Consider the following 15,955-nt stretch of genomic DNA (forward strand, 5'->3'; position numbering starts at 1 on the left):
TCAATAGGAGAATATATAAATCTTGACAAGTGATATCGCATATTAAACTGGCTATTGTTAATTTAATACCACCATTTAAAATGTCTTCAAAATAAATGAATAGAAAAATCAACAGAAAAATAACTATTAAAAAATAAATGTTCACGTAATGGTTTGTGAAAAAAAATCCTAAAAATTTGTTTATCTTACTCATATAATTAAAATTAAAAATTTCTACGTTTTTTTAAAATCCGGTTTTTGATCCTCCTGCCCGTAGGTGAAAAAATGAAATTTAACTTTAATTACTTCGAGTACTTTCGTTCTTACCCTCGCAACCCGAGTGATACCGAAGCCAGCCGACAGGTGGGAGTAACGACAGCCAATCAATCCCCAGCGCCCCCCACTTGTCAAATAGAAAGCCAGCCGGCAGAGTTTCCCGCCCTTTTATATCTAGTAGCGTCCTTCCTCGTCGTTTGCTGGCGTTAGTAGTCGCAAATCTGTGAGTTTGCTGCGTCCTCTGCATTTAGCGCGCGCGTTATTATCAAATAAATAATATTCGAGTGTTAAAAATTACCAATCAATAGCAGTCACCTTTTAACTTCACCTTTCCTCACAAATAACTTCCAGATCTCCCAAAAATATATCCTGTAAAAATATATAAAGAGGTAAATATGTCGTCATGGCGTACAATAACGTCGGGTTTACGTTTATCGTCAAATAAGAAACATCGCTCAGTGTGAACATATTTACCCCCACTTGGTTCGATTGCAGGCTCGGTGGAGATCCAGAGCAGAGCCAGACACGTATCTCCATCTTCGTTGATCTTGCTCGTGAACCATCGGCAGGATTCGCCGCCGTCGGTATATCGCTTTTAGTTTCGATTCGTATTGATGACGCTAGTGGGTAGTGTGGACATACAGTGTGTGTAAGTTGTTGAGAACGAACCCGGAGACTGTGTTGGTGGACTCTCACGGGATTGGCCCGTCGCCTGGCTGGTGTTTGTCGAGCCTGCGCATAAACTACTGCGCATCATTTTAAACGGGAGCTTCGATCTGCCATATTGGGTTCTTTCTCAAACTATTGCTTTACATCCTCGTCTCTTACACAACGCCCTCACACGTATGATCGAGGTAAGCGGATAGTAGTGAATTATTTTATACACAAGATTTGAGGTCCTCAAGGCTTTTGTGGCGCCGCACGTTTTTTCTTTTTACACCACACTATCAAATGAATACTCTGCAAGCCATTTAATATTTATTTGTTAATTAATAATCAGTACTTGCAGAAGTCGGTTACGTGGTTTTACTGAAACAGTGAATATTAATAACAATCTGGTAAGTGGTTTAATTTTATAGTATCGCGTAAATGTTAAGGAGCGCGGCTCGTTTGGTCTTATTGCGTCCGACGTCCATATTGATGTCAGCGCCGACAGTGATAATTTCGTGAAATTTTTGTCCGTTAATGCCCCCTGTATCTTGGAATCGAAATCATCCTGTTGACGTTGGTGTTTCACAAAAGCTCCACCAACATCTGAATCAGCGCGGTCCTTAATTAATTATAAATATAAATAATTATGGACTGATTTATTGTCGGCATAACGGCTTGGGTTCATGATCCTCATGCATCACCACCGTAAGCCGTACCAAGGCATCAAGACCTTGTTCAGAGCCACTCACACGCACTCGCTTGCTTGCTCACACAGATATGGCGTCCTTGCTTATTGATAACTATTTCTACGCTGCTCAATATTGCTTACTTAATATTTGTTAGATAACAAATAATTACATGATCTGTATTTTTTTTATTGTTGTAAGCTCTATTGATTTATGCCCATTACATTGCAGTTCATTTTTTTTACTTATATTATCATTATCATTATTATTATTGTGATAGTAATAGTCGTACTCATACTAATTTATATTAATATATGTATCGATGATTACTTTCAGATATCGTGATTTGTAAACGCTGATTGATGGTTTCACAATGACGAGCAACGTGACCACGATAAAACTTGAAGATGGCCAGGAGTCGGTCACTGAAATACAGACTTATTTGGAAACTTTTAATAAGGAAATTGAAGGTGGACAGGGAGAACAATTGCAACATGTTCAACGTTCGTTTTATTATTTTTTTAATTTAGATTTTTTGACAGTTTTTTAAATTGGGTTTATTTTTAATCTGAGTTTAAATTATTATTGTTGGTAAAGTAAAAGATCTAGTGTCTAATCAAGGAACTAGTACTTGATCAAGACATTAGTACCCAATCAGGGAACTAGGTCTTTTACCTTCTAGTAAAAGATTTAGTACTCGATCAGGGAACTAGGTCTTTTATCTTCAAGTAAAAAATCTAATATCCAATCAGAGAACTAGTACTGGATAACTCCATGTATTTGTATGTAAATATTTAATAAATACATGAATGTTCGGGTACTGGGTCTTATTTTATATCTATATATTATTAATATACAGACACTAGTAAAAAATTTTAAACCCTGACCTTTTTAAAAAACTGACCCGTGAAATTATTTATTATTACTGATTACTTTTTTTACTCTAACAGTTCAACAAGTTGAAGGCCTGTCGGGTGGAGATGACGGCGGCACTTATTTCGTTGACCAAACCGGACAATATTACTACCAGGCGAATAGCGACGAGGCTCCAGTGATGACCCAGGTACAGATTCAGGAAGTTGAGGAAGTTGATCAGAACGACGGCGAAGCTCAAGAGGAACAGTACCACGAGGTAGAAGAGCTTGAGAACATTGAGTCCGAGGACAACGAGGCCCAAGTAAACAGCGGCGGCGAAAATGTCGTGTTAAATTCAAATGACGCATATCAAACGGTGACAATAGTACCGTCGGATACGAATCCTGGTGAAGTTAGCTATGTATTAATTGTACAGCAACCGGAGAATGAGGACAAGGAACGTGGGGAGGGTGCCGAAGGCGAGGAAGGAGAGCAGGATCTTACGGTATTCGATTTTGAGGATAATGAAGAGAATGATGCGGGTACTGAGTATGAGGCTGATGATGATAAAACTAAAATAATGAAATATTTACCGAAAAAATCACAGACTGTAACGCAAGCGCATATGTGTAATTATTGTAATTACACGAGTCCGAAACGTTATTTATTGTCGCGGCATATGAAGTCGCATTCAGAAGAACGTCCTCACAAGTGTAGTGTCTGTGAGAGGGGATTTAAAACACTTGCGTCATTACAGAATCACGTCAATACTCACACTGGTACTAAACCACATCATTGTAAATTTTGCGAGAGTGCATTTACCACATCGGGTATGTATTACACACTCTGCTTATTATGCTTACTTTATTGCATACATATATTTATATATATGTGTATATCAAACCGTGTCAGGATTTTTTTTTCAGATTAAATATACATCAGAAGATACTTTAATAAACAATGAAAATTCTCTACAAATTTTAGCTCATCTCAAATATTGAGCTTTGGGGGGAGGGGGGGGGGGTACATAGGAAATTTTTTTTTTGTATTTTAGGGGAAAAAATGTTGTCTACGGGGTCCCCTTCTGTGCGCGAGCTTAATTTTTTAGATTGAGCTGAAATTTTATGAAAATTTTCGTTTGTTGAAGTAAATTTTGAGAAATATTTAATCTGAGAAAAATTTTTTTTTCTGACAGTCTAGTGTATTATAATTATTATGGCTCGGTTTATTTTACTGTTATTATCAGTATTATTATTGCTAAGCAAATATATTTATCATGATGTTATTGTTTTAGGTGAGCTCGTAAGGCACGTACGGTATCGTCATACTCATGAGAAACCGCATAAATGTCACGAGTGTGATTATGCATCTGTTGAATTGTCGAAATTAAAACGACATATAAGATGTCACACTGGTGAACGTCCTTATCAGTGTCCACATTGCACATATGCAAGTCCAGATACATTCAAACTTAAACGTCATTTGCGTATTCATACTGGTGAAAAACCATATGAATGTGATATATGCCAAGCAAGATTTACTCAATCCAACAGTTTGAAAGCTCATAAACTTGTTCATAATGGTAATTTATTTTTTTTTTCTAATTACTATCAATTAGTATACAGTACAATTTTTTTTATAAGACTCGGAACAAAAATTGAGAATTTAAATTCTCCCGCTATTGGGATTTTCAGCATTTTAAATCTGAACTTTGTCATGTCTCAGTTTTTTTTTTTAACCGAAATTAAAAATAAACGCTGGTTAATTAAATTAAATTAAATTTGCCGCTTAATTTTAAAATTTATTAAAAGGTCAGTCACTAATGCGGTTGTGAAAATTAAACAGAGCAATTGATAGTGAAGGTGTCGGAAAATTTTTAAAAAATTAAATGAAAAATTTAGTAATGAAGTTTGACTTTTATTAATTTATAATTGAATTAATTGATTATTAATTTTTTTTAAGTTGGAGATAAACCAGTTTTTCAATGTGAACTCTGTCCAACGACTTGCGGGCGTAAAACAGACCTAAGAATTCACGTACAAAAGCTCCACACATCCGACAAGCCGCTTAAATGTAAAAGATGTGGAAAAACATTCCCCGACAGATATAGTTACAAACTTCACAGCAAAACCCACGAAGGAGAAAAATGTTACAAGTGTGATCTCTGTCCGTATGCATCAATATCAGCTCGGCATCTTGAAAGTCACATGTTGATTCACACCGACCAGAAACCCTATCAATGTGATCACTGTTATCAGTCATTCAGACAAAAGCAGCTGCTGAAACGACACTGCAATCTTTATCACAACCCTTCGTACGTCCCGCCACCACCACAGGAGAAAACTCACCAGTGTCCAGAGTGCGAGCGGGCATTCAGGCATAAGGGAAATCTCATTCGCCATATGGCTGTTCATGATCCAGAGTCATCGTTGCAAGAGAAACAGCAGGCTTTGAAAATGGGCAGGCAGAAGAAGATACAGATCATTGATGGTCAAAGAGTTGAAGTAATGACTGGTAATTATCATTGATTATTTAGTATTATCATTAATTTTAGAGGTAGTATACGATAACAAAGCTCTGGATGTTTATGATATGATTAATTTCATTGACTAATTTCCGTGCGTTGTTACTTATGTGACAACAGGTGATTTAGCTTCTAAATTTAAAGGTTACGATGATGAAGAAGAAGAAGAAGAGGATGAAGAAGAAGAAGAAATGATGGCTGTTGAAGGCAGTGATGGACAACAGTATGTTGTTCTTGAAGTTATTCAATTGCCCGAAAATCACGGAACTGACCAGGTATATATATAAATATGTATATATTTTTCTTAGCAATTAATTATAAATATAAACACTAAAATTTGATTGTTGTCCATAATATCTGTAATAAATTTAGATATGAATATAAATTTTTAAAAATTATTTTATTAGATGGCTGTCGTGGCTAATGAAGATGGTGATTTAATGATGCAAGATCCATTGAGTCAAGAAGCTACAATAGTATCAGCTTCCGGTGAACAAGAACATGAAGAAATAGAAGAAATAACAGATGATTCGATGTCACCACAGAAAAATTCAAATTCAAAACAACAAAATGATTCAAAATTACGCAAAGAAATGGAAAATTGCTTTGGCTTTGATGAGGTTTGTTTTATTTTTTTTTAATTTAGGTCATGATATTGCTGATAAAAACATTTAGTCATAAAATATATTAATATTTATAAAATTAATTTACAGGAGGAAGAAGGTGAAGAAGAAGAAGAAGTTGACGGGGACAGTGAAATGCGACTGCTTGAAACAATTTCGTAATAATTATCTGCCATACAATGGCGTAATGTACCTATTTAGTAGTTAAATGTATTTTTTTTTTTTATATATATATATTTTCTTTCCTTACTTTTTTTTTATCCTCACATTGAACTCTCACAGCAAAGTGGGGGATTAAAGTGATTGGAAAATACGACACAAATAATGTATGTGTTCTCATATGTATACACACGTACATGCAACATAAATATATATATATATATATATATACATATATATTTACTCATGCGCACGCACGGTAAATAGACATTGTAAGAGACTGTGGATATATTACAGTGTATATTAGGTACATTAAATTATTTATAATTCGCCTTAATTCATTACTTTATAATTTTAAATTAAGAACAAGGCAAATAAAATGCAAATCGTTTCAAAAAAATTATACAATTTCAAAAAATTATTAGTTCTGATTTTTTTAAATTAAATTTTAATTTTTCTCATGAACACACGATAATTACAAATTAAAATTAAATTGTGTACACAAATTCATTGAATTAATTGAGTAAAATATATTTTTTTTTAACATGACAGTCAGGATTCAAAGAAGAAAAATAAAGTAATAAATAATAAATATCATAATTGGCAATGCGAGGCTGCCATGTATATAAATGTTCCTTAAATGTTGTCGTATTGACATTAATTATATAAGTAATTAATTTAATTTTATTTGATTATAAGTTTGAAAAAAAAATTACGAGGAATTAATTTACTGATATTTTTCTTTTTTAATTAAGATAATTCCCTCGATGTATGTAACAAAGATAGTTTTTAATTAATATATTCATATATATGTTTACACATATATATAAATATATAATATGGTATAATTAAAAATAAATATGTAATGTACGTGAACAGGGTTCGCGAAGAGTGAATTCTTTTTACAATCAGTAATTTTACATTAGCACTTAATTAATTGTTTATCACAATTACATGTAATGGTAATTCATAATTAATGTAACTGACAGTTTAATTATTATACTCGCACTACATTTAAAAAAATGTTTTTTTTTTTTTTTTTCTTATAAAACTTGACATCACTGAAGTTTTTCTTTAAATTTATTTTATTAGATCGTAATTAAGAATTTAAAATAAAGTTCTTAAGTATAGTTGAATGTTATTGAAATAATTAAATTAATATTTTCACTCTTCTCTTGTGTAACTGTATGTTTAAAAACGAAAAAATATATATATATATATATATATATATATATATATATATATATATATATATATATATATATATATTAATAGAATTAAACAGTGTATCTTGAAGTATGTAAGCAAAGAGTTTAGATTTTAAATTGTGTTTTATTATTAAAAAGAAATTTTAATAAACTTCTTAGCTGTTAGTTTAATTTAATTGATAAATATTGTATTTATAAACTAAATTAAGGTGACGAATTAAAATAAATAAATAAATTGAACAAAAAATTTAATAAAAATTTTAAAACAACTATGGAACAATTATTTAAAAAACGAATTTTTAAAATGGGAATGAGTGATAACTGATAACTTTAATTTTTGAATGTTCATTTTTTTTACATAATGTACAATTGTAATTTAGGGATAACTATTGTCAAAATAACGCTATCAATACTAAATATATATATATTATAAATATAAATACTAATTAAATTTGAATTAGAATGATAAATTAGCGGTACTTTTTATTAAGTCCAAAGATAAATTGTAGAAAAATTTTAAATAAAATTAAGATATTTAAAATTTATAAAAATTATAAGTATTAATAATAATAATAATAATAATAATTTGATGGTGGATTTACTCAACGACCAGTTTTGTTTATATTTGTTGTTAAGAAAGAAAACGGGACTGAGATACAAAAAAAGAAGATATTGTGATTTTTTTTTAGAGTACCTTCGTTACTAAAATTCTTAAAATTTGTGACATCATCAAGCATCATTTCAAGAAGATTTTCCTAAATTTTCATAAAAAAATATTGAAAAATAAGCCAGTGGCAATGGGGAGAGACTCACCTCAAAAAGTTTCCATGCCGTAGGCAGGATAACTCATGAAATTTTTTTGGTTTTTTGATTTCAGATAAAGCAGTCATGAAATCCTGCCTACGGCATAGAGACTTTTTTTTAGTGACTAGTCTCTCCCCACTACCACTGGCTTATTTTTCAATATTTTTTTATGAAAATTTAGGAGAATATTCTTGGAGTGATGCTTAATAATGTCACAAATTTTAAGAATTTTATTAAAGAACGTACTCTGAAAAAAAAATCACAAAAATATCCTCTTTTTATTTTGTATGTCAGACCTTTTTCCCCCCTTAAAAAACAAAAAAAAAATAATGATAATGATAATAATAATTATAGTGTTTGAGTAATCGAGTAAGAATGAAAATTTAACGTGTAAGACAAACATTGGCTGTTTTCTCATGAAGTTACTTTCGCCCTCAAGTTGATTAGTGTCATGAGAGAACAAGAGAGTGAATGATAGAAAAAGATAAAAGAGGTAAAGGGAGGCCAGTAAGCCGCACCCAGGTGGAGGTTCCGTTGTGGTCGTCAACCCCGTTAAGTCGAGATAGATATTTATAGAAGACCGTCACGACATAAAGATTAAATTTGGGAGTGTTCTGCGATCAAATAACGTAATTGATTGCTTCGAGTAAAGAATAAAAAAATGTTTATTGAAAAAAAATGAGGAAATTTAAAAAAAATTACAAATTATAGATATTGTAGAATAGAACAAACACAAGATGTTGAAAAGGTAATGGTTTTAAATGTACGAGTACTGTCAAGCAAATTGTCTTTTGCTAGAATAGTGTTTTTATTTTTTATAATTTTTTTTTTTTTTTCGAGTGAGTGGCCGTTGGTTTACAAGCGGGATCTTCAGCAAGGGCCTTGACGGCTCATCTACTACAGGGACAAATGGACGTTGTGGCCCACGCGAGAGAGCAGCCTGCGTTAGCCTCCCACGGATCTTCTTCCTTGAACGGGAACGAGGGAGAGTTTAAGCAAAGGCGAGTAGAAAACGGTTTAGTTATAAAAGAATAAAACGAATCGAGAATAAAGATAAACGAATAAGAATAATAATAAGAGGAGATCCTTTATTTAACTTTGAGAGATGAGAATAAGAACAACGTTGTCGTCAGTGTCTTGCTCTTGCTCTTGGACTTCTTCTTGTTTTTATTATTATTCTTATTCTACTCTCTTCCATTCTTCTATATATGTACTAAACTCTCATCCGAGATGTGTATGGTACTTGTGAAAGGCCCCTCGGGCTTTTCCGAGGTAATAAAATGCACCAATGATAACGTCCATTATGCAGTTTATACATTCCGGTTCGCGATCTTGGGGTCAAAGTCGATGGACAGATATAGCTACAGGCATGTCAAGTGTCCCCGTTGTTGTTGTTGTTATTGTTGTTGTTGATGTTGAATAGAAAATATTTATTTTAAATATTTTTTTGTCATTGTACATATACACCTTTATAATAATAATATTAATAGACACAGGAATATCTATGAGTTATTTTACAATTCAAACTTTTCTCACGCCTATTGACTCCGCGACACTGGGTCATACGAGACTTTATTATTAGAATTTTTTTTTAAATACTTTTATGCTCGAATTGTTCATGGACAATTTTATTATCTATCATTTTTCATAGGTATTTAAAAAATAGTGTTGAGACCTCGTGCATGACGAAATTAAATGTTTTTCCTACACTTTTTATAATTTTTAAAATTACGCGCGTTATATAATTACGGGTAATAATTTAAGTTTTGTTTTATTTATAGAAGTTATTAATTATGGTCTCAATGAAATGGAAAAATTTGAATTGGAAATTTTTTTTTGTAGTAGTAGTAGTAAAAAAAAAAATAAATTTAATTTTTTGGACTTAAGTTTGAGTCTAAAAATTCAAATTTCACTTGGTTTTGATCCCGTTTACTTGAACTTAAGTTAAAAAAATTAAATTTTTATTTTTTTTACCTCAGTAAAAAAAAAAAAAAAAAAAAAAAAAAAAGACATAAACTGACCCAAAATTCAGTGAAATTTGAAAATTTTGACTTAAATGAATACTAAGTAATTCAAATTTGCAAAAAGAAATTCAAATATGAATGAAAATCTTATTTGATTTTGACTTTCTTGTTGCAAACTCGACCTACTTCCATTCAAGTAAAAAAACAGACTTGATTTCGTTTCAGCTGATTCGACCTTAAGTCAAAAAAAATATTTTTTTTACCCACGCATAATATTGATGTGAGTAAAAAAAATTTGACAGCTGAGACCGTAAGTAAATTAATAATTATTTTACATGATTAATTAATTATACTGTAATTAAAATATATAATAATAATAATTTGCAGGCGGGTGTGTAATGAAATGATTAATGAAGTCTTGCAGCAGAGTGAACTGGAGTCCCAATAACCGAGTAACAAGTAAATAATTCTAGAGGCCCTACTTGTAAGGCCCTAAGTCTTAACTTGAAAGTGATCGTCATGGAGTAGATTATTATTAGACGATGCCGAGGATATGTCGATTAACCCGGATAACCCGGTACCCAGTGAATAAGGGACTCAACTCTTGTCTGAGCGGCTTTACTTGGGGATATCGTGATAATGCCAAACGATATAAGGATAAAATATATATATGTATATATATATATATATATATATATATATATATATATATATATTATAGAGAGCGGTGTAGACCAACCGTTAGTGGCCGACAGACACACCGTTTGTTGTTGTGGCACTTACTAGACATTGCTCAAGACAAGAACAACAATGATTCACGATTCGCGTTAGACGCGACGCCCTACGATTTCCGTGTTATGCTTGGCTCAGTAACAGCCTTTATATTTGTTACTTTCTTGCATCTACATATTTTTATTGCACGTACATTGTATACAGACATATTAAATATGCGTATATGTTGTGTTGTATTATGTAGCCGTATATCCCCTGGGGCTCCTGAAGAAAGAACTCCACATATGTATAATACCGAGCTCGCTATGCCCTGGTGCTTTTGCGACCACTTACGACACCCTCTTTCTTCAACATCCGATACGCGCCGACAGCAAATTCATTTATATGGACGTCAACATTACTGCATTTTTTATTTATTAACATATTTTATATATATTATATCACTTGGTAAATTCATTTACATTTAATCTATTTTATGTTTCATATTTAAATTACCAGGAGAGAGGGGGTAAGACGGTCATTCATTTCATAATAATCAACTTTCAAAAATTTTAAGGTGAGGCAAATTGAGCCCATGACAACAATTTTTAAATTTAATTTATTTTGTTTTTTCAAACAAAATAATTATTTTGCGCGCTAAAAATAATTGGAGTAATTCAAAAAAATTTTTTAATATGGCAAGAAAAATTTTTAAATTTAATATTTATTAAGTTTATTAGTTGCTACAAAAATCACAAAAAAATTTTTTTAAATCAGCCGCCACTTTTTAAATTTTCAAAACCTCAAAAAATTACCCAACCCTAATTTTTAAAATTACCTTGTCCGTTATTTTTATAACTAATAAATTCGCGCCATGGACAAAAACCATTCAATTAAAACCAAATATTTCTTCTCAATCTCCATATTAACTTCATATCGATACTTCATGACTATGACTAACATTTAAAAAAAAAAATATAAAATTTCAAACACTGTATATACTTATATATTTATATACATGTAATTAAAGTCATTCTGTCGAATTTGTGGCCTTCTGACTTGGGCGCACCCTGACCAATTTATATTGTTTGACGTGGTAACAAAATTAGTGCCGTAATATTTGTATACCGCTATACGTAATAATTACCGTATAGTAGATGAGACCTGAGAATTATAAATTTCTGCCAGTAGTTACTTTATTATATTATTACAATACGTGTTGGACCGCGTGCTCCAATTTAAAATGAATCTCATCAGCATTATACATATGATTATTAATTTATCCGCTACTTTCCTGATGTACTATAAGTATACAGTACACAGTGCATAGTACACACTGTGTTATTGTTTGTACATGTATATATTTAAAAACCTATGAGATACTTTAACTGTTTAAATTTGCAAATCGGCATACAAACTATACGCGATTAACGCGTTTCATTTCATTGTTCAACCGACTACGCGCAAGTAATTAACCAAACAGAGACAGAACATAGATAACAATGATAATAAATACGCTGATAGACAAAGAGGACTGATAATATAAGTGGGAATATTTGAATGAAGGAGAGAGAAATAATACCGCGCGTGTAACGTGTGTTTCTATACCGTCTACCCAGCGTTGAGCTCCTCTCTACCTACGTCAGTTATATCCTGGCAGCGACAGACGTCAGCCACGCGATCTCTTTCCTAAACAATTTCAACACCAATCACTTTTTCTTTTTAATTTTTTTTTTAAATTTATTGTTATTTTTTAAAGTGACTAATTCTTTTTTTTTTCTTTTTTTAAATACTAGTGAATTAATTTTCGGTAAATGTAATTTATCATTACGCGGTTAATTGTTTTTCGCGTGTTAATAAACAATGAGGATTTTGAAAATAAGTAAAAAAAAAATTTATTAAGAAAAATAATTACAGAGTTATATTTATGATTAATTTAAAATTTAAATTGTTAAGCCGTGTGTAAGGCGGTACTTATTTCGCGAGGTTTCGTAAATATGTAATTATTTTTAAGTATTCACGTATGCACACACTATTTTATATTTAACTTTTTTTATGTTAAATCTAATGACATAATTATTTGTTTGTGTTAAATAATAAATGGATTTGGTGTTTTATTTATTTTAGCGGAAGGAACTTTGTGATATTTTTGATATTTATAAAATATAAGGTGATTTATATTGAATGGACATTGAGCGAGTACTGAAAAAAAGTTTATAAATAAAAAAAGGAAGTTAACGCGGCGGTTTTTCATGGAAATGATGCAACGAGACGTGAATGATAATCGAGTGATGGTCGAGTGTAATCGGCGATCGAGTGTTTTTAAATTGAAGCCTTTTTAAATTACAACATGGCTTACGTTTTGTGGAGAGTATTTACTAAAAAGTACGCCAAAGTAAGGCTGGGAATTGCAAATTTACCTGTAAGTTATTAACATAATTATTTAAATTTAACTTTGAGTACGCGCCTTTTTTTTCAAATTTTTTTTTTGCTTGATTTTTATAAAAACGTTAATTTATCATCGAAATATCCCGACAGACGAGGATGAATAGAGGTATATTATGTGGAGCGTTTGAAAAGGTGATAAACGATTATTGGATTCATCATCGGTCGATAGAATGGAGCAGAGTCTGGTGATGCCAGGGAATCTTTTATTATGATGTAGATATTTTAAAACTAAAAGTTAACTCTTAGCCGATACTTGGAGTCTGCATGCGCTCATCCGATCCCGCGTGACCGTGAACCCTCGTATCGCCAATTCAAAGTACACGCAACAACATAAGAGAGTCTGCTCGAGTCTCTTGCTGCGTCATCAACCTTTTCAGTATGCACTGGCCAAGAAATTCTTTCACTGTAACAAAAAAAATTAAATCGACAACCAGACTAAAAAAGTTTTAAACCTGAAAAGTTTTGCAGTACTCTATATATATATATATATATATATATATATATATATATATATATAGTTTTAGTTGCGATTCATTGTTTTATTGTGCTTGTTTTTACCATAAGCATAATTGACTATTGTGGCGCTAAATTTTTCACTGAATCGCTTTCTTAATATTTTGTCTAAAAAGAGTTTAATCAAACGTTTTATTAAAAGGACTCTCATATTTATGTGAATAAAATAATTCTAGTCCTCGTCCGCCGGATAGACTCAAAAAAATTAATAGCAATTAAATGAATTTCTTGTGAGCGGAATGGCTATTGTTTTAAATTTATACATATATATACATACACATATATGTGGACAATTTAAATTACTTTGGTTGAATTATAAAATGTACATATAAGACTAGACATCAAAGTTTGCACGAGCCACAAACTTTCGCGGTTTTCCACCCGTATCAAATCGTATCTTCTATATATATATATATATATACTTTTTACTTAAATTCTTCAGCGTATTAGTACCATTAACTATAACTTATTTCAAACACATCTACATACATATTTATATATATTTGTATAGAATAAAAAGTATTTCTTGGACAGAAAGATTTTTACTTGCTTCAGAAATTAAGAATTGAAAATAGAAATTTTTTTAAAGCGAGAAAATTCATATTCTCAATTCAAAAAAAATATTTATCTGATTAATAAATTAAAATTTTTGATTCAATTATAAATTTTTTAATCAAAAACAATTCAAAATATTATAATTCTTAATTCAACAATAAATTTTCTCCAATAAATATTAAAGTACTAGAATATGATTGAATTAAGAAAACAGAATTACTTAAAACGAGAATTAAAACTCGAAAAAAATTACTAATTCAAGTAAAATTTTTTTCTATGTATGTATATATTAAGTTTACTTATTTGTATTCAACTCATCATTGTAACAAAAATAATGTAATACAACTACAACGACACAAATAACATTAAAGTAATATGTTGTGTACATATATATATATATATTAAATAAAAGTTTTTTGTGGCATGCTGTGTTCATGTGAAAATAAACCGATGTAATCTCATCGATTAATTTATACACTTATATATCTTACATATATATCGATGAGAGTTATCTATACCGATCTTACCTCCCAATGTGCTCGATTTGTCATCTTTCCATTCACCACTCTTACTTACATTATACTTTATTAAAACACTTATTAATAGTACCGTTAATTTACTTATTTATTATATTTATAATTATTGCTAATAGTTTACGTGTAATTTGATATTATATTTATGTAGAAAGTCATTTAAATAGATAATTAATTTTATTTGCATAAATAAAAGTTTGAAATTTCATTTTTTTCTTTTTAATATTCGTTAGTAATTGAACCAAATTATCGTATCCAATATCTTTATGAAAGTCTTACACATTTTATTTATTACGATTTACAATTATTGTATATATATATACAAACATATATATATTTATATAAAATAAATTAATATTCAAAGAACACGGTAACGGTTTATCGAATTTATGCAATATATATTACCACAAGTAATTAATATTCTCACGTGTGTCAGCTGTTAAAGTTGTCACAGAAAATATTTCCTTGTTATTGACATTAAGAACAAATATAATCATTTTTATCTCAACTATTTTATATTCGTGTTCAAAGTTAATGGAATTTATATAAAAAAAATTTTTATTATTTAAAGGTCACGACTTTTCATTCATTGAAAAAAATTAAAACTCGTTAATTATTATTTAAATGTATAAAAGATGATATACTGGACTGTATTTTAATTTAAATATTTTTTTTTTTTTCTTCATTAACATAAAATTTGAATATATGAGATTCGATCTTTAATAATAAAACTTAATTAACAACTAATTGCTGATACCAGCAAATTAAATCTTTCTTTTTTTATGCATCTGATAATCTTCACACATGTGATTTATTACACAATAAAAAAATATATTAAGTTAATTTATTATTTTTTTTATATAACAGCCTAGGGATCAATGGATTAAAAAACGATTTATTTTTTTTTTTCTAAAAATGTCAAATGATTTTTTTTTAAATTTCACAATTCATCAGTTTGTGTATTAGAAATTTAAAAAAGAGATATTGATCAAATAAAATAAATTTTTCGAAAAATTTCAAAATAATAAATATTACAGTTTACTGTCACTTTATCAGTATTTGTAAATTATTTTATCAGAAGGTGTCATTTCAAAACATTTTTTCTGTCGACAATATTTTTCTTAGCGAGTTTACATATATTATATATACATATATATTTATTTATGTTATATCTATGTCGTTATAAGTTAAATTGATGATAAATCTTTAGTGAATTTGAATAAATCGTTAAAAAACCGGAAGAGAAATCTTATAAGAATTCTTATGATTTTTTTTCTGCATCCGTTCGTTTTATTTAATTGCATTTGACGAATTACTTATTCTGAATAGAATTTTTTTACGCGCATAGAATTTTTTTAAATTCATTTAAATTCCTGTCAAACAACAATACCTTCATTTATTACATGGTCGTAAATAGGTACCAGTTATAAAGCTATAACTAATAATTGATTTTTATTTTCATGACA

General features: G+C 30.0%; 2 protein-coding genes across 6 annotated transcripts in view; both read left to right on the forward strand.

The window, feature by feature from the left end:
- The first annotated feature begins 837 nt into the window (after window positions 1–837).
- On the forward strand, window positions 838–6,941 carry LOC103572607 (transcriptional repressor CTCFL). 5 transcript variants are annotated; one of them, XM_008551270.3, is made up of 8 exons: window positions 838–1,109; window positions 1,929–2,095; window positions 2,543–3,277; window positions 3,742–4,029; window positions 4,410–4,961; window positions 5,092–5,246; window positions 5,379–5,591; window positions 5,685–6,941. In XM_008551270.3, the coding sequence occupies exons 2-8, from the start codon at window positions 1,966–1,968 to the stop codon at window positions 5,754–5,756; spliced, it is 2,145 nt and encodes a 714-aa protein (XP_008549492.1). In that variant the 5' UTR covers window positions 838–1,109; window positions 1,929–1,965; the 3' UTR covers window positions 5,757–6,941. The 5 variants fall into 5 exon arrangements, with proteins under 5 accessions (XP_008549492.1, XP_008549519.1, XP_008549485.1 ...); XM_008551297.3 differs by having other exon boundaries at window positions 838–1,313; window positions 5,116–5,246; window positions 5,685–6,939; XM_008551263.3 differs by lacking the exon at window positions 838–1,109 and adding an exon at window positions 1,221–1,313 and having other exon boundaries at window positions 5,685–6,940.
- Window positions 6,942–12,109: 5,168 nt separating this feature from the next.
- Window positions 12,110–15,955, forward strand: part of LOC103572630 (uncharacterized) — a 47,875-nt gene continuing 44,029 nt past the window's right edge. Inside the window, exon 1 of the mRNA XM_008551308.3 lies at window positions 12,110–12,862. Coding sequence (XP_008549530.1) covers window positions 12,791–12,862 — 72 coding nt within the window. The 5' untranslated portion in view covers window positions 12,110–12,790. The remainder of the gene's footprint in view (window positions 12,863–15,955) is intronic.

Source organism: Microplitis demolitor, chromosome 6 (assembly GCF_026212275.2).
Source record: "Microplitis demolitor isolate Queensland-Clemson2020A chromosome 6, iyMicDemo2.1a, whole genome shotgun sequence".
In the NCBI taxonomy this organism is placed as follows: domain Eukaryota; kingdom Metazoa; phylum Arthropoda; class Insecta; order Hymenoptera; family Braconidae; genus Microplitis; species Microplitis demolitor.

Coding starts and splice junctions, on each gene's coding strand:
- LOC103572607 (XM_008551270.3), top strand. CDS start 1,966: ATGACGAGCAACGTGACCACGATAAAACTTGAAGATGGCCAGGAGTCG. Junction 2,096..2,542: donor ACAATTGCAACATGTTCAAC/GTTCGTTTTATT, acceptor TTACTCTAACAG/TTCAACAAGTTGAAGGCCTG. Junction 3,278..3,741: donor GAGTGCATTTACCACATCGG/GTATGTATTACA, acceptor TTATTGTTTTAG/GTGAGCTCGTAAGGCACGTA.